Genomic DNA, 20,103 nt, shown 5'->3' on the forward strand with positions numbered 1-20,103 from the left:
CACCCCATCAAATGAAATCACCACAAATGCGACACGTATTGTGCCTTCATTAAGTGCTCCAAATTGTAACGTTTAAGCTCTTTACACTATTGTTGGGCGCGCGGCGTGTTGACGCAGCTGCGCGCGCGCAGGCATGCCAAACACTACTCTAAATCCTGTGCAGTAAGGCTCAAAATCTACTGTAACGACTATTATGGTGGGTCTCGTAGTCCATTTGAAACAGCACTTGCAATTTTGAGAACAAATGCATTAGAATTTAAACTAAATGCGGCATACATAAGAGTCAGTTTGGTATGGGTCAAGATATGGCCCTGGGCAGACAAGACTTACGAAAATATTGACTCTGGACGCGGAAGAGCATGGGACAAGACAGGTGGCTCTAGCGACCTCTTCGTGAATGGTCATGTTTACTACAGAGTGCTCTATCTAATTGTTTTAATAGATGGCACTTGGAAGCAGGATAAATACTTATATATTTAAGTTGGATGTAAAAATGAAAGCAGATGGTAACGGATGTTGATGAAAACAAGAGCCTGGAGGAATAATATTAGTCCACACTCACTGAACAACACCGTGAACAATAAGAATCACACTCACAGTGCACCTCGTACTCATATCAAGTCAATATTATCACACATTACTCGTATAAAAAATCTTACACCCGTCCCCGTGAGCGGCTGGAATCAGTACTTGTTTTTTTATACCCCAAAGTCCCCAGACACTAAAATTACAGTTCGGTTGGTGAACTTACTACCCGGGTACTTTACTTTAGTCCCTACTAAAATTATAGATAATTTTTATTAGTACGAGTACCTATTTGGGAATGAAAACAAGGTTTAAACTAGTAAGCATATCTGACAGTCACAAGCCGGCTTCCCTGAATATCAAAAGTATCCAAATATTATGGTGACCACACTAAAATTATGTATTATTCCAATTTCCAACAGCATCTCATTCTCAACTGCACCTGCGTCATAGATTAACGATTTGCATCAGGATAGACCCCGCATGTGTATATCAATCAGCTAATGCGCGGTCAAGTGCGTGATTGCATTACGCGCGATCTTGATAACGTTATCAGTTATCAACCATCTGACACCCCGCCCGCGCCCCCCGGCCCCTGCTACTCGCACACGTGTTTTGATACCATCGACCAATCGCTCCCCTATTCTTGCACATTTCAAACACTGCCCAGTATAAATCGACCCCTCATTTCGTAACTGATATATGTAGTCTTTTTGAATCAAGATACACTGGCCTCAGTCGTGGACGATTGACGATTGAGAATTACAGGTCAGATACCATCGCCACTGCGGTAATGCATCGACAACGCAATTTAATTGCTGCGCCGATTACAATTGAATCTGCGTAGAGTGGAGCTTATTTGATTAATGCGGATTTTGTACGGTTGTTTATAAACACTCGATGTAGATGTTTATTGCGGATACAGGTTTAGTAACTGTGTTAAAAAGATTACATAGGTATATTTATGTATTTGTACTGTACACAAACTGTTTCTGATACAGACTACTCTACTTGAATTTTTTTTAACTAGGCACAAACTCCCAGTAATTTGACTTATTTCTAACAGGATACAAAAACAAAAACCAAAAGGAGGAGGTAATATCTATTCGACTATATTTTAATCTAATATTTTTTTTATAATACTTACTTACGTCTATTTGAATTGGTAGAAGTCGACAGCAGCGATCGACAATTAAATAGAAATACAACTTTCATAATGACATTAATGACGGTATGTTACACAACAATAAATACTGTTAATTATGGCATCGTCAATATGTACTGATACCCCATTAATTGTGTAAGCCACGTGACCGCCGCTGTCGACTACTATGGTCCCCCTGTTGCTTTGCCACTACTAGCGGAGTAGGTACCTACCAGGCAATTACCTACCATTGTCATTGTAGCTTGTTGCTTGTTGCGTTTTACTTTAATTTTTGCAACGAAAAGCATTTTTTCTTCATCACTGTTGTTTCCAAAAACTAAAACAGTTACAGACTTCAACGACGCTAAGCTTTTCAAATATTGCATATATAGTTTGTCAAAGGAAGGACTGTGTCATTTCAATCATAGTCAGATAGAATCATACTATCTTTGTCTTACACTAGTACTGGCATTCAAAAGTAAAGGATGAGTATAGTTTTCTTGGTTCTTACTGGCTGACAAATTGGTTTGACCAACTATACTTGAGAAATTGGGATGAGTAATTGAGTACCGACCGTGTTGACCGGATGGCCCAGTGGCCCATTGTGTAGCGTTAGCTGCGAAAGCTGAAGATGCCGAGCGGTTGGCGAGCTTAGTCACTTTTCTCTATTATTATTTATTGGCTACAAATATAATGACCACCAAAAAATACTTTGGTACCCTAAATAAAAAAATCATGCTTACCAAAAAAAATTACTGAACACCAAAAAAATAAGGCCTAAAAATACAAAAGTACCACCACTTTAATTACGACTGCACTTCAAATTGTATTCAAATACCAAATATATTGAATGATCACCAAAAATCATTAATGATCACCAAATCTTGAAGACCAAATTAATGCGATATTTTCACCTAAATAAACCACTATGATTACCAAAAAATTTATACATATTACCAAATAAACTAAACTGATGCCAAAATTACTAGCCCCTCCCGCTCAACCCCCCGTAGCCCGCACCGCATACCTACCTAACCTAATCTACTTTTCTAGTAGCATTTCGTTATGCTACTAGAAAAGTAAGTTAAACTGCTATCAGTTAAGTGGGTTAGGTTAGGTTAGCACTGCGACCCTTACAGAAACGAAATGGTACTAGAAAAGTAGGTTAGGTTAAGTTTCAACTGCTACCCATATAGATACGAAACGCTACTAGAAAAGTGGGTTAGGTTAGGTTTGAACTGCGACCCTTACAGAAAAGAAATGCTACTAGAAAAGTGGGTAAGGTTAGGTTTGAACTGCGACCCATACAGAAACGAAATGCTACTAGAAAAGTGGGTTAGGTTAGGTTTGAACTGCGACCCTTGCAGAAAAGAAATGCTACTAGAAAAGTGGGTTAGGTTAGGTTTGAACTGCGACCCTTACAGAAACAAAATGCTACTAGAAAAGTGGGTTAGGTTAGGTTAGAACTGCGACTGTTACAGAAATAAAATGCTACTAGAAAAAGGTGACGAAGTGGATTAATTAATTTAATAGGATAACGATATATTAAATGATTGCACATTTTTAATTAAAATGTGGTTACAATTTTGTGATCATTTACTATTTTTGCGTTTACAATGATTATTTTGGAGCCATTTGCTTTAATAGGATAGCAAGATTTAAAAATTTGGTTATCATTTTACATTAAAATGGAGTTCTAATGTTGGTGGTCATTTACTATTTTTGGGTTTACAATTATTATTTTGGTGTCATTTTCTTTAATAGGATAGCAAGATGTAAAAATTTGGTTATCATTTCACATTAAAATGGGGATTGAAATTTGGTAATCATTGACTATTTTTGGGTTAATAATGATTATTTTGGTGTCATTTCCTTTAAAAGGATAGTAAAATGTAATAAAATTGGTAATCATTTCACATTAAAATGGTGTTATAATTTTGGTGATCATTCATGATTTTAGGGTGGTAAAATAGATTTTTTGGTATTAAATTTTACTAAATCTGGTGATCAGTTAAATAGCAGCCTTATTTATTTTATTTTTATTACATACATGGAAAACCAACAGCTATGCATTTCTATAATTATGATATCTAATTCAATTTATTATAGTCACCGAATTCATAGAAATGCCCTTGTCATATTTGCAGTACCTATGTTATATTTCGAGTGGCAAAGCTGTACTTACTTACTTAATCCCTCCATTATAAAATTAAAAAACGCATTGTATCATAACTGTTCCAGTCGAACGCCTCGCGAGAGGTTTTGTCGCGCGACATCACGCCGCCGAGCGACAAGTGACACGACAAGTGTCACAAGTGACGACGCACGTGTCACTATGTTGTCTTTGCTGTTGGAACTTAGGGTGATTGGCGCTTACGACGTCTAGCGTTACATTTGTCTGGGACATTTTAAGTGGCCCATTTTTCGGAAAGTTGCACACCAATTTTATTTTTATTTGGTAAATTTTATGTTAGAAAAGAGTTGTGAGAGAAGGTGTCCCAAAATTTCAAGAAATCTTTCATATCTTCCATTGTTTAATCGTCATAGAAAGTCTATAGGTATGAAAAATTATAATGGAATGAAACGTGGAACTTTTTTACTTTATACCTAAGTATCGTAAGAGCTCGTGATTCCGACTAAAAATAAACAAAATGCCATAAGTGCCAATTACATCATAGTCGTTTTTTCCAAAGTCAGAAATCACCCCACACGGCCAATATATATGGCACCCCTCGAGCCGACACCGACCCCGCACTGGCGCGGCGCGGCGGAATGGCGTCATACCACTTTGATACGATTTGGATACACTGGTTTTGCGGGGATCATTTTATTTGTGTTGAGTTTGGGTGTAGAAAATGGGCCAAGTTCCGACAAAGCGCGGCAGTTTTGTAGCTTCAACTATGAATTATTTTTCAGAATTGAATCGTGCCTGTGTTTCAAATAATTAGAATATAATTTTGATTAATTTGTAACATTGTAACTTGTAAGTTTAGTCAGTTCTAAAAATTTTTGTCAATTAGCAGATGCGGATGTATATAATTGGCCATTATTTCTTACCTAGTAAGTATTTAAAGTAACTTGACAGCCTTAACACAGCCTAATATTGAATATTTAAAATTTATAAACTGTAAATAAAAACTGTTTTCCTTTTAGAAGTTTTAGGTGAAATTGAATACTTCATATTAATTTAGGTTAAAATCCATTTGTTGAAAGGCCAAAATAGAGTTCAAATATCGCATTGAACATCGATTTAAAATTGCCAAACTTTCATACTTGGCGCCGACCCTACCCTGCCCCCAAAACAGTGCATTGTAGCTAATGCCCAAGCAATGGCTCCGTAATGAGCGTATTCATGGCGCGACGAATCTGCGCCCGCGCCGCACCGGCTGCGGCCGCACGTGCACCGCAGCAAATCGCCACACCACCCCTACTGGTCGCCTACCATGCTCATACTAATCTGTGCTTTATCTCTAAGATATAAAGTTCGAAACATGCTGCGTTCGCGCAAGCGCGTTCTTTCCTACTGGTCGTCAACATGTTTATAAATCTGTACCTTAGCTCTACGGCATAAAGTTCTAAATACATTGAGGAAATAGTAGACGTGTAAGTTCTTCTCGGGTTTTGGGTGGTTGTGGCGACAGGTTGTGTCGCCGGGTGCCGCTGACAGCGCCACCCACATATTGAATCCGCATGTATTCAGGTTATTTGTAATATTTTTCTGGTGAAATGTGATGTAATACCCACTAAGTACAACTACGGTCGTGGCTAATATATGTGGCTAAATTAAAAATTACTAAAGAGTTTGTCCTTAAATTTTTGGGCGTACATATAGCAAGATGAATATATCGGTAATTCGAAGCAAATTTTATAACGAGGCCATCCCCGAAATCCAGTTAATACTTTTTCTGACAATCACTCAGATTAGACATTAAGCATGATTCGGGGAAGAATCTCCAGAAGAGAGATTTAAACTGAAAAACTGCCCGTAATTGAAAGAAGAATACTGCCTGAAATCCCCATAAATTTTGATACTTTTCTTGTCACTAATGGCAAGCTCTCGTAATGGATTGATCGGTCGCACCGTGGTGCGGACTCCCTTATCTTATTATTTCGGGGGATCCATCGGAATCATTTGCGCAATCACCCCCTCAAGAGCAACCCTTTGCCTACTCAAGAGCTTTTTCGACCATCTCCATGTGTCGGATGATGAAGCTCAGGTGTGTGTTGCCTACAAAAACGAGCTGCTAGCGCGTACCTTCTGGTTCCTCCTCCTCCTCTTCATGGGTGGACGGCGGAGTGATGGATTCCTCCGGTTCCTCAACTTGAGCCTCTGCTTCTGCGGCAGCGCGGTACAGTTCGTTGCGGGCCTCCACCACGTCGCGGACGATCTCTGCAACAAGAGAGTTTCAGCCGTTATTGTTAATGAAAACTTAGCTGATGATATGATGGATTTGGACCAACACCCTTTAAGGAGATCTTATAGGGTTAGCAGAAAATCCCCAGGTCCAAGATCTTACGTGGTTAAAATATTCTCTTTGGATCTTACGACATGAAGTCAGTTGTAAGGAAGCTTGTAACTTGTAAAATAAGTGGAAGTTTTTTTTTCTAATCAAAGTAGACGCAACTTACAAGTATTCGCGAAATGATTCCTGATGAACCTTACATGATTTTGACAGCTATTATGAAAGGTGGTTGATGTCATTGATGATGAATTGGTGATCGGTGAACTTACCCGTGATGACGTCGCGGCTCGTGATGATGAAGTCGAGCTCTTCGGACACAGCGTTCACCAGCCACGGCATGAACTCCTCATCCACTCCTGGAAGGATAAAATTGAGTATCAGATCTCATCATGGTCACATTAAAGGCATCTTTTTTATTATTCCACTTATCCTGGTACGTATTGAGAAGTTTTTCATCCTACTTTGTCACAGACGTCAAGCCACCTCCGAAGAGACATGTGGGATTGTGGATTGTGGGACCCTATTGGCTGTCTTGATACCTATGTATGTAGGTATGCCAAGCAATATATCGCAAGGTTATCCAGCATATGGCTGACGTGTCTTGCCCAGTCCCATTTTAAGCTCTACGGCGGATGCTTACTGTAGCGCATACTGCAGTAAAGGCTGGGTATCAAAATCTAGAAAGATGTTTCTGGAGATTGCCCCATGTGTGCATACCTCGGTGCACGCGCTCCAGCAAGTAACCCTGGTCGCGCAGACCAGCGAGCACGGCGGGCAGTAGCTCGGCCACGTATCCCTGGACCAGGGTTGCCGCCGCAGCCCGCGCGCGCGCCTCCTCGGCCGCCACTTGCGCCACACGCGCCTCCGCCACGCGCCGCTCTTTCTCCTCGTAGAGACGCTGGAAAATGCCAAGTATATTTTCATCAGTCTTCCTTTAAAGAGTAACATGCCATATCTTATGCTTGTCCTAGCATTGCATTAGCAGTTTTCACCATACCTAAATAAACGTGCCATCAAATCATTACACCTTATAAAACAAAGTCCCGCGCCGCGTCTGTCTGTTTGTGTGTTTGTATGTTTTGCGATAAATTCAAAAACTGCTGAACGGATTTTCATACGGTGGTTTAGGTGTATAATTTGTTAAGCCGGGGCGGGTTGCTAGTATAATATAATACAGGGATGCCGCCATGGCCGTTAACTTTAGGTAATATGCTTAGGTACTGATCAGAGCACACTATATTCAACTTAAACAAGTATTTTATTTATATCGCCGATTAAACGGAATATTTTGACAGCCACATACGAAAGGTTTATGAGGATTTTATACATTTTGTCCTTCTTTATTCATTATTGGTTGTAGCCTCAAACATTATTAGCGTTTGATCCTGGTTTTCCGAGTGCAAAAACTATCGCATGGGTAGAAAGTTTTTGTGACAGATTAGATTCGGTCAGAGCTGAATGGTGCTTAAAAATATGTGTGATGTGAACTTGAAACCATTTGGCATCGAAGGAATGTACCTGGTCCATGGCGCCCAGCCGCTGCCACTTGGCGCGTTCGGTGTCCCCAAGCTCGGCGTAGCGTTGTTGCTGCTCCCTCAAGGTGGCTAACTACTCCTGCGTCATCTTCTGCTCCCTTCAGTGTACCTGGTCTATGGCGGCCAGCCGCTGCCGCTCGGCGCGCTCGGCGTCCCTGAGCTCGGCGTAGCGTCGTTGCTGTTCCCTCAAAGTGGCCAACTCCTCTTCTTGAGCCACCTCCGCCAGCGCCTGCTCCGTCGTCTTCCCCACCAGCACCTCCAGGATCGGAGACACTTCCAGGTCGAAGTCGAATAGCTGTGGGTAGCACAATTAGTCAATTACATGATGATAAAAATCTTGGAATTAAAAAAAATATGATTATTGATAAATTGTTCAACTACAACTGGGATTTCCATTGATCATAGAAGATAGTCACATTAGTCACAGAACCATAGGCGGCTGTAGGCCAACATGTGGTCAGCGTAAACGATAGAGAATTCTCTGTAATTTTCCACAAGATAAAAGCGGGCAGAAGCAGATAATATGTAACTTACGTCTCCAGGATAGATCTGCGTAGCGGCATCAGCACCAGTCTTAGCCGGCACGTAAATCGGCGTAGCGGGTCGGTCGAGGAACAGATCGGTCTGCACGCCGACTTCCATCTCCACGCCCTTGTCAAACAGCTCCTCGAGGTAGTACTCGGTCTGGATGGGGTGGTGGCGGCGGCCGGGCGCGGGCGGCGGCGTGCCGGGCCGTAGACGCGCGGCGGCGGCGCGCCGGGCGAGCGCGCGTCGCCGCGTGCGCGCTGCTTTCGCTGCGGCGCTCTCGATACCATCGCCCTGCGGTCACATCAGAATTAGGTAATCTATAGTCTGGCAAGTGGCAATTCAATTTATCATTAGAAAAGACGCGATATTTTGTATAAGTTTTCAACACCAACCGAACGATATCATCAAAACTAACAATAAATAATGTACGAAATGTGATCATTATTTATCAGCTGTTTTTCAGTGAAGGAAAGTCCCTGCTAACGTGCCTACTCCTGCTAATATCTGCAGCTTCTGTTCAGTAGCTACGCTCATATTAAGTACGGCACAACCAAGCTTAGAAGCATTTTTTTACATTTATTAAGATAATCTACAAGCTGACTTCAAATTTTTTACGGTTTTTACGGTTTCCCTCATGTATTTTTTGGTTTTCACGTTACTTCAAATTGGTAAAAACAAAATGAGGGCCCGATTCGGATTTTGAAATAGACATCTATTAGACATCTTTTAGACATCACCAAGATACGATAACGATAATTATGTTTACGATCTAACCTGTCAAATTTGACATTTGCGCGATTCTGGAGATACTGTTGAACGATTTCCACAGGATATGACTTAGAGATCCAATTCACATCTAATAGATATCTTACTCTATCTAACGTAAAGGTGACATTGGTTGCCCGAATTGCGCTGCAAAAGAGAACTAGTTGATATCTAAACTATAACGTATCTAGAATGGATCTAGTACGTGTCGTCTCTTGTTAATATCTTGAAGCTCGAATACGGCAGTGAAAGTTTTTAAAATAATCAAAAGTATCTTTTTTAAGTGGATATGTTACTGTAATAACTCGTTTTCCCTATTTAAAACTAGTTTTTTGTAAGGCCTCGGTCTCGGTGAAAACTAGTTTTTACTGGAAAATCCTACTTTAATTTTCACCAAGGCACTCTGAAAATATATATTATTATAATTTTTTGTCGATTCAGTGTTTGAAAATATTTCAAAATGGTCCGCTAGGTCTACATCCCACAAAGCCAATTCTTGCACGAGAGCACGAGTATCTACGGATTGTCCGGCTCCGCTCCGGCCGTATCGACGCGGCGCGCGGCGGTCAACGGACGAGTAACTCGGTCCAATTTGGGCCGCGCGCCGCTAAACCTACTTTTTGTTAGTTTTTGGAGCGACCGGATTTTGGAACAGTTATTTTTACTAGAGGGTTAGGTATTTGTATGTAGTGACCAAAGGCGGTTAAGCCCCCGACACCGAGAAATGTTAACCCCTTGATCCCATTAAGCAAAAATAAAGGCACACATAAAAATCCCAAGGTGTAAGATCTCGGCTTTTTGGAGGGCATAGGATGTTACCTCTGCGAGAAATAAATTTGTTGAGAAACATTTCTCTGACTACCAGTAAACTCATGTGCAACATATGGCATGGTGCTCCATCTTGTTGCATGTCCGGGCATGTCCTGCTGTATAGCCTTCAAATTTATGCAACTGTGGAACCAAAACTCTCACGACATCTTCACGTATTTATTCCATTGAATTCATAAGTATTACGTTATTTCTTTGATTATTTTCAACTTGGCCCAGAACTTACATCTTACAATTTTTCTGTGGGGATTTCTAAAGAGTCGAGGGTACCTACCTTAATAAACTAATGACAGTACCCCAATAAAAATAAAAATATGACGTGGAGATAGCCGCGATCCCCTGTACCACGTATCAGCGAGTTTTCCCAAAGACTCGGATATAGTAATTCGCAAAAAAAATGCATCAAATTGTTGTTAGAATTAATTAATAAAATTAAGATTAACAATGTATAATTTTATTTTTGTAGATGTTTCAAAAGTGCAAACATTAGGGCCACCCCGGCACCCCGTTGGACTCGTTATTGGGATGATTTCCATTTTTAGTCGACTTCTGGTTAACTGATTATTTTCTTTATTTTTCAGTAGACGTTCAAACACCGATAGTGTGCTTTCCTGGCCCGGCCTCCTATCCAGTTAAAAAAAAATGTATATATCATGTATTTCAGGCAATATATATTGTTTTGAGCAATATGCTTAGCAAATTTAGCAATTAGGTAAGTCCTATAAAGCAGTGTGTGAGGCGGAGTGCGTGACCGCGTAAGAAATGCGTCACTCAAGGCTAGGGGAGGTCTTGGCCCGTGGCCGCCACACGCGTAGGACTTATTAATATTACCTATCCGTGTAGTAAGTATAGTTGGCCTTTGTCCAGCGAAGCTATTTAATTAAAACTTGCGACGCTTACACTAAAGACGTTAATTTAGGATTCCAAAATAGTCGACATGGAAAAATTGGGAAACTTTTTATATATTTTTATGGGAATTGAAAGTTTCCCTTTTTATAATGAATTTCCTTTATTTTTAGAAATTTCCGTGAACTTTTCTAAGTTTTTGGTAACTTTTCGCAACTTGCACAATATGTTTATAATTCTAATCGTATTAATCCGGATGGTAGACTAAACAGAAAACTACGACGCGTCACCGATTTACCAAAATAATTCTGCACTCTAACTAATAACGCTTCTTGGAAATACTAATGTTGTATTTCATCTTTTGTGTAGCCCTATTCTTAAGTCACTTCACATTGACTTGGCATTCTATCGGCTCGATTCGGAAAATGAATTAGATTTCTACTAGACTTCAACAAGTTACGATACGGATAATTTAAAGATATTTGTAAGATAGATATGTCAAATTTGACGTTTCCGCGATTCTGGAGGCCGCGTTGCTGTAAAAAAAAATTTTAGGCGTTAAACATTTACATATATCGTCATAAAAATACCTATATTATACCGAATAATGCTTATATAATAATACTTGTATAATAAACTAGACGGGCCCGCAGCTCCGCTCGCGTAAATGAAATAAAGAGATCGTCTTATGTTTAGTTAAATACCGACATTATTATGTATTCAACCCTGCCATGGTTTAAAACTGTGATAGGGATTTCTTATTTGTAGCCGTTATTTGGATAATTCAATTCGCAAATTTGTCAAAAAATTATATGATTTGATAAAAGGCAAGATTGTATTTTTTCATCTACACGTATTTATTTAAAACTTGTTTCAAGATAAAATTATTATTTATTCTTATAAGCCTAGTTGCAAAAACGTTCATTAGATTAATTTTCGCCTTAAGACGAATATGGACGACCACCGCCCTTAAATCGCCTTTTCATACAAACATAGGTAGTCTAGTCCTCTCGGTCTTGCGATAGCTCTCGCCAGTCGCCATGGCCGAGGTTGAGCAGGTGTTGAGCAACTACGTCGTTTCAGCGGTACCTAGGACGTCCACTCGGGCGTCTCCAATGACCTTTTATTTATGTAGACGTGTGACGTTCATAGTTGACAAAATTAAAAATTGATCCAACGATTTTGACAGCTTGACAGGTTGGCGTCACCCATACGCCTAACTAAATATAGGTTCCGGAACCTATATTTAATGGCTCACAATCGTGCGCCTGGTACCATATCTACCTCAATTTACTTACATCTATGGGCGTCTCCCATTTTGTTGTCCCAAGTACCTGCGCTCTCTTCACGGCACGATCCTCTCCCATTCTCTCTAAGTGTCCGAGCCACCACTGAATTTAGCCGCTTTTGTCTCTCAATATTTCGCCACTATATCGGACCACATCCTTATTTCTATGGCAACAAAATTATATTACGATATTTGGCCGACTGCTGACTGTACATTTGCTTATTTTTATCAGGTCGCTCAATAACATCTGAACATGCACTTTAATCTACCTACATAACTTACTATCAACTTTGTATTTTTGGCCCATCTCAGAGCATTCTTAGCCCGTTCCCCGGACGAATGGCAATGTTTGCCAAAGCCGTGAAAGTCAATCTGAATAATATAACTCAAAAATAAATTTAAAACAACAAAATACAAATTGATAATAATAATATAGTAATTACTTTGATTGATAAGAATGATAAGTCATATATGACATAAATCACTCGTATGGGCTCTATAGACTAAGGTTGCGGTTGGCAGCACTTTTTATTTTACTTCGTCTAAAAAAACTCAGAAATACCTGTATACCAACATGACAAACATAATTTAGTTTACTTTAACTTACGAATTATTTGGTCTAATCTGTAGCACCGCCAAACGAAAGCAACCGAGAGTTGCCGAGAAATGGTCGAAGTCGTAAAATGAAGATTGTTATGAAAATTTCTTTTCCTTATTGTAAATTACACCTCAACCTCAACCTTAGTCCATAGCCCATACGAGTGAATTATGCCATTTATGACATATCAATCAAATTAATATTATCGTATGATTATCGTGTTAATAATTTGTATTTTATTGTTTTAAATTTCTTTATGAGTTATTATTATTCAGATTGATTTTCATGGCTCGGCAAACATTGTCCAGGGAAAGGGCTGCCGAGATGAGCCAAAAATACAAAGTTATAGAATGAGACGAGCGTACTTGGGACAACAAAATGGGAGACGCCCGATGGCGAGAGTTATCGCAAGATCGCAAGAAACATGACGTGATCTGGTATCGGAGGCCAGGTGAGTCCTTTGGATCGTTGCGTCACCTTAGCCGTAGTAATGTTAAGATCCAGAAAGGGAAATGGGGACTACCTACGTTTGTATGAAAAGGCGATTTATAGGTGGTGGTCGTCCATATTCGTGGCTTAAAGCGGAAAATAAGTAATCTAATGAACGTTTTTGCAACTAGGCTTACAACAATAAGTAATAATTTTATGTTAAAACAAGTTTTAAATAAATACCTACGTACGTTATAAGAAATTTTCGAATTAAGTTATCCAAATAACGGCTACCTACTTGACAAATAAGAAATCCTTATCACAGTTATAAACCCTGGCAGGGATACATAATAATGTCGGTATTTAACTAAACATAAGACAAACTCTTTATTTCATTTACGCGAGCGGAGCTGCGGGCCCGTCTAGTAATTATATAATATGATATTAAACATTTTAATAATATACCAAATGTATATTATACAAAATGAGTAATTATATTTTCTGAAATTATATTAAATGTTGTTATATCTACAGAAAATATATTAATTATTTTTATATCGATCATTAAACACCCCAAAATATGCCATCAAAGTGTCCTTTTCATGATTGCTCAATTGAACATCCACAGAATAAATGTGGTGAATTTTTATCTTTACATGAAAACGACTTTTTATGCAACATTTTGGATTCCCGTCAATTTCTGACGCAAGCGAAATGAGGGAAACAGCTAAAAGAATCTACCGATTTCCAAAGCCTAACGGACATTCATGGCGTTGAACCATGGCTAGAGCAGGTCGATAGAAACGCTCCATGATGGTTATATTGTATACCAAAGTCGGGGTTGTCGTAAGTAACATGCCATATTCTCTAAAAGGCCACCATGCACAGATCCAAAACTTTTTTCCAACTAAAAGAAATGATTAGACTATGCCCAGATGTTTCGCTTTACGAATCATATGTAATTGCTGTTTACATAGTAAGATTTTTTTGTGTAATATCGTCTTGTTCGCAAACCGCATCTTGTAGTATTTGTCCAAAATCGTTGCAGTTACCTACTCGGGAGGATTAGGTAAATATTGTCCAAACCATATGCTTTACGTGATCTCCCAGGACGAAATGTTACTTATTATTAAAGCACTAATTAAACTATATGTGTAATTTTATAATAAAAATCCCTAAGGCCTAGAAGCGATTTCGCAGGCGTTGGCCTATAATTAATCAACGGTCGTTTATAATCACTGCAAGGTCTAGATTTGTGACGTAAAACCGGGGTTCTAAACATGTTTTTACTATTTTATTTGATAAAGGCCGACAAAGATGGCTGTTGCGACAAGATGGCAAGCAGAGGGATAATCACGCGATAGACGGGCGTTGTAAGTCTCGGTGGAATGCAAAGTAAAAGGGGGCGCATTACGTGCGTGCTTTGCTTCTCGGGCCCCGAGCCGAGCGTCCGGCTCCAACCTACGGGCAAACGAGTTTCACTAGCACCACCACCGTTTGTTAGTATGGCTAATATGGCTAGTAGTCTATGTGAGTCGGTTTAATGGGTGTTTGAGGCTTGTTTGGAATTTTCACTAACGCGTATTGTATGAAGATAACCATGCGTTCTCTCTCTGCACTTTTACAGGTAGCGTAGGTTTACTAAACTAATTATGTAACTTCAACGATGACCTCCAGGAAACTTAATTCACGTGAACGACTTACAGTTATTGAGAAAAATAAATAGGTATCTGTGAAATAAATCATTTTTTCTTCGAAATGGAAGGAGGTAGAGTAACTGCTGGTCTGTATAGATGTAGTGCATAATTGTTTTTCATCGTATTTTCTCGGAAACGTTCATATATTTTGTCATGCTACTTCAGTCAAAGTCAGCACTTTTTGTACCGAGACTGACTGAAAAAGCAAGGCCACGTTCGTACGTTACCGTGAAAACATAATGGAAAATAATGATGCACTACATCTGTAGTGTTCGGTACTTTCAGAACTCGCCATTGATACGAACGTCGCGTTTAATAAGCCTCATGACAATGAGTTTGAGCTCTGCTGCCTGTGCCTGTGCTGTTTTTTCTTCTTTTTAATATTAATTTTTTTTTGGCAATTATTGCAACAGCAACTGAATGTTTTATACCAATATAATATTAATTACAGAATTTAAGGTTTAATATTTCTACTGGCAGTCTCGTGGTTATCGCGGCCCGCGTATCATGACTTAAGTATTGTCCTACAGCTTCAAACTTATCTACTCGACTACAAAGCAATAATGCCCAAGATTAATTAAAATCTGCATTAAACTTTAAGTGCCGTAAATTAAAGTGGCCTCATGCTGAGATTTTGTGTGGATATTGCGAGCCGCCGTACCTACTTATCGTAGGGTAAATTATTTCTTGTCAACTGCAAAATTATCTAAATGCACAATTATGTAAACAAAGCGTAAAACGTAAAGCGGAGGAAATTGCTTGAAATTGTCACTTTAATGAAAGACATGTCAAAATGATTACTAAAACGCAGTGAACGCTAAAACGACAGTAATTTTTCTATTCTTGTCTGTATTGATTAGTAATTGAACAAGCGGGCTAAAAGATTTACATTTTAATATACCTAGTAAACATGTCCGTTTGTCCAAGAAAATAGAAGGAATGCAGAAGAGCGGCGCCAGGCGCCGTCGGGGCTAAAGCATATAGTCAACTCTACTACCTTAATGACATAGTTCAAATTGGAGGCGGTAAGTATCCAAGGGTCATTTGTAGCAATTTGCCCGAACACTGACTGACATGCTAATGTTGTTTTTCACTGAATTATTTGAGTGCATGTGAAGGAATTACGCTAAGTTCCTTGGGTGGGCTTTTAAGTCATAGTGGGAGAGTTGAAAGTCATATGGCGAGTGGCGTTTCATGTATATTTCGTAGTGGGATGCGTCATATCGCGTAGTTGTTATTGCATGAATTGCATGATATGATAGAGCGATTATTTAGTGGCCGGCTGCATTAACCTTGCTATAATAATGTTAGTATTGTCACTGCAACAACTTGTTAACTTTCGCTTTGTGTCATTACCACTTGGCAATTTTTTTTGCCAATGAAGACCAACTAACTGCTTGGAGTACGTCGAATAAACCCACGGCGGAAGAAATAATGAGCGCGCCGCATAAACCCAATAAAGGGTTGTTCTGTTTATAAATTTGCATTTGTAGAGCCATCAGTTATGAGACCACCGGTCTAGTTTTAATTTTGTTTTTTTTCTGTGAGCTAGATTTCAAAGCATTATTAAGCTCGTAGACGAAGTTTACTCAGATACGGTGAATACGATACTAACAGCAAAACACTTACCATTAATAGACCTTCTAATAATCGCATTAAGGACTACTATTGGTCAGGAACCCTGCAGACTGCGGGCTCTGGGCAGTCAACGGCCGGCCCACTTACGGCGCCCAAACATCTATTATTGATCACTGTGGTGTGGCCAGTGGGCCGCATTCCGTATGCTATGCCCGCACATTTCAGTTATTGCAACTATTGCAAATACAATCGGGCTGCTGTTTGTGCGAAATTGTGGTAACAGTTAAGTACATAATTAATACATTTTAGAAACTCATTTCCGAGGACATGTCAATATTTTAAACCTCCGACAAAGTTAAATTAAAAATTAGGGGGAGCGAGGTACTACCCTCGTTTATGGCATTATTGTCAAATGATGGGTTGCACACAAGACTCTCTACGTCATTCGCTAATGGTTCGTCCACACTGTCTACCGACGTAGTACCCAAAACAGTTTTCCAGCTTCTAGGCACTGACCAACACAATCACGGTTAACCACCACCACGGGTACAATCACCGTAAACGCAAGCTCCTGATGACACTCCTCGGTACGGAGTGAAACATGTCGAGCGTTTTTCGACTAAAAATACGTGAGTGACCCGTTCTTAATATATTTAATATGTCTGTGTCTCACGGAAGTTTTGTTATTAAAACTTACCTAGGTACCTACTAATTTTACGTCCGTATCTTCGGCGCGATTTTAGTGCGCACGCAAATCAAATAATTAATTTTTAACCTCAGCTAACCAAAGTTGGTATTTATTTTCCAGTTGGTATAATTCGCGCTACAAATGTTAGTAAACAAAACACATACGATACAATGTGGTAAAAAGCTTAGGAAGGAAACCAACAGTCTCAGTCAACGCCGCTCACCGTGTCACCGTGTATTAGGTGCTGTCGGCTTATTCAAATCATACTGACTGGTTGTTTTATTTATGGTTTACACAATGCTTTAGACGTTTCTTCCTAAAGTTGAGCATTGTATTGTCATCATCATCATCTCAGCCATAAGACGTCCACTGCTGAACATAGGCCTCCCACTTTGGGGGGGTGAATGCCATAATCGCCACGCTTGGCAGGCGGGTTGGCGATCGCAGTCGAGTACACCGAATTTGAGGGACACTGCTGCCCGTCCACCGGTGGTCTTGGACGTAAGGTCTTGGAGTTTAAGGACATACCCGGGTCCCATTATAATTATGGCGTGCCATGCCCGACGCGCTGCAGTATCGCGGCAGCCGCAACAGTACCCTGAACGCGTCGTTGTATTATATTGTACGGTCAAGGAATTTAATTTCAGTACCATTTGTGGTAAGTACCTTGTCACGGTGCAATAGCATGAGGTCCCTAGCGACTTTCAGATTGATTTCATATTGCAAAATTATATCCACTTTGATTACTTGTAGTTAGCACATGATGTACAATCATAGGAGAGCAGTTTAAAAAGTCGAAGCAACAGTAGATCTTACGTTCCCCCGGGGCGTCCCTTCGGGAACCTCCGTGGCGCCCCGGTGCGGTGTCCAAACGATAGTTAGAGGAGCAATCTCCTAACTTAGATCAGGCACTCAAAAACAAAAAGCAACTTACGTGAGATTGGGGGTGCGCAGCGAAGGTGCTCCCGCGCACGATGCGCTTGTCGTGCATGAGGTTGCCGCCGCCCGCTGTCGCCATACTGCCGCTGCAACAACAACACACTAATTTAGATCAGAGGTTACCAAACATTTTCAAGGCGTCCCACGACCGTGTCCTCTGAGTTTGGATACGTCCTTGAATTTGATACTGGAAGTGGGGAATATACTGTCACGTTATGTCCTCTTCCAGTCTCACGCCTTGACTGTCTTGAGACAGCACGGAACAGTATGTAGTTAATTCAGTCGGAGATAAAAGACAGCAGATCAGGTTACTAGGTGTATTTTATTTTCAGCTGTGCAAAAAACTGGCATCATGATAGGTCTGTGTTTACGGGCCAAATCTTAGAGAATAAAACCAACGGAGTGGTCATTAACAGGCGTTCCCCTCTGTCGAAAATAGGCGGCCAATGGTCAACGACATGTCAACCACATGTATGGACTGACGTTTATCTGACATGGTTATGTTTACGTTACGTATACATTTGATGTGCCCCTCCCCCGCAAAAAACGGCAGACTATTTTGTACCGGAAATTATAGACATGGCGTCTCCGTTGGTTATATCCTCTAAGGGCCAAATCGTTGAGTTGATGTACCTACTTAGTGACACTTAGTCAGAATAAATAAATCTTGAGATTCTGAAAATCAGTAAGTATATACCTACCATTTTTTTGGTTTAAAGCTTTTTTTATAATGTAGGTACCTTCTTATGGCCTTTTTGTGGCCAGAGATGTAGGAAATATTTATTTTAGTCCCTAAGATCTATAACGAGTTACCGTCGGATTTAAAGACCACAAGGATGACTAAACAAACATTTAAAAAGAAATTAAGTAGTTTTCTATTAAATAAGATAAAATATCAAGTGCAACCTATAAATATGTAAACCATACACTAAGTGTTTTTATACTGTACGCTCAGATCATAGAGTTGACCCCTTACTTCATGCCATAAATAAAAAGTATTTGTTTAAAAATGAACTTTAATAGCTATCAATAGTTTTTAAAATTATAAATGCCGTATAGGGCTACGTATGCGGTAAAGGGTTAAGTAGATAAGTTTAAGTTACGTATAAATAGACTACCTAATACTTACATAAACTAATTATAATAGGAGCCTCGTCTGCCAACAAACCGCAAATGTAAGTAAGCATGAGAATAAACGATTTTTTAATTTTTTTTTCTTAGTAGGTACCTAACCTATGGCAAAATTTACTGACAATTCGTTTGTCATACTGAGTATTTTCAATTTGATCCATAGCAAACTCCAATCAAATCCGCTAATATTCGCGCTTCATCACATCGCGGTGCTAGAATCATTCCCATTCCGAATGCCAACTAAAAACTGCAATAAAGTGGCATTGTGATAAGATAAGCACCACGAAGTCCACGAACGAGGGCCCGACTCAATAATGGCCGACCCCAATTCGGCCATGAATCGTTAATGTTACTCTCAGCTGGCAGTTCTCTGGGCCACTCGTCGTACGGAGGCATACCGAGTCTATCACTTGTCAATTTCGTGTTAAAAATTCACACTTATCATGCCGACCCGGTTTACAGTAGGTACCTACAGCAATTCACACGACCATGGAGCGCTGCGCTAAAGACAGACCAGCGTGACTCTGACCTTTGGTAAAGAATAGTACGTCACTGTGTCACTGTTAATGCTTTATTGAGTTGTGAAATAAGTAAATAACCCTTGAGGTTTACTCGCAGAATTGAATTTTAAATTAGTACAATCGGCAGCAAAAGTAGGCAGCTTATTTTAGCAAGAGGATTTTGAACACCTCACCTGCTTAGCTCGTTCTGCAGCTAACTGAAGAGGTAAGCCTTAGAGATAGATTTTAGTATGCGACTGGGTGCGACTATCGACTCTCTACGTTGGAAACTATTAGTCAGAATGTGTTGCCATCATTGTGTACATTACGCTATAGTGCCAAATAAATTCTATGCACGTTTGATTATCTTAGTTTAAGGATTTGTGTTTTGTGCTCCGCGTTGTATTGTGTGAAAGTTGTTTGATGAACAGCCATGTAATGCAATAGAATCAACCGCCACCGATCGCGCCTCGGCGCTGTTTCATGATTGAATTTGTTTGGTTCGTGCTTGAGTGTCGTGTCAGTCGCAGATAGAATACCTCGTCAAACGGAAATGTGTCAGTTCCGTTCATACACCATTGAATATAGGTGAAGGGTAATTGCCGACTGCCATGGAAATGT

The 20,103-nt window shown here is 39.9% G+C and overlaps 1 protein-coding gene across 2 annotated transcripts in view; it reads right to left on the minus strand.

Moving 5' to 3' along the window:
• LOC134793327 (radial spoke head protein 3 homolog) overlaps positions 1-20,103 on the minus strand; it is a 44,716-nt gene that overhangs the window by 3,388 nt on the left and 21,225 nt on the right. For both annotated transcript variants that reach the window (XM_063764865.1, XM_063764866.1), the window contains exons 2-7: positions 17,847-17,937; positions 8,202-8,486; positions 7,777-7,962; positions 6,850-7,030; positions 6,402-6,488; positions 5,925-6,059 (exon numbers count right to left, since the gene is read on the minus strand). In XM_063764865.1, the coding sequence (XP_063620935.1) occupies positions 5,925-6,059; positions 6,402-6,488; positions 6,850-7,030; positions 7,777-7,962; positions 8,202-8,486; positions 17,847-17,937 (965 nt within the window). The remainder of the gene's footprint in view (positions 1-5,924; positions 6,060-6,401; positions 6,489-6,849; positions 7,031-7,776; positions 7,963-8,201; positions 8,487-17,846; positions 17,938-20,103) is intronic.

The sequence above is a fragment of the Cydia splendana genome, chromosome 9, assembly GCF_910591565.1.
Source record: "Cydia splendana chromosome 9, ilCydSple1.2, whole genome shotgun sequence".
Classification (NCBI taxonomy): Eukaryota; Metazoa; Arthropoda; class Insecta; order Lepidoptera; family Tortricidae; genus Cydia; species Cydia splendana.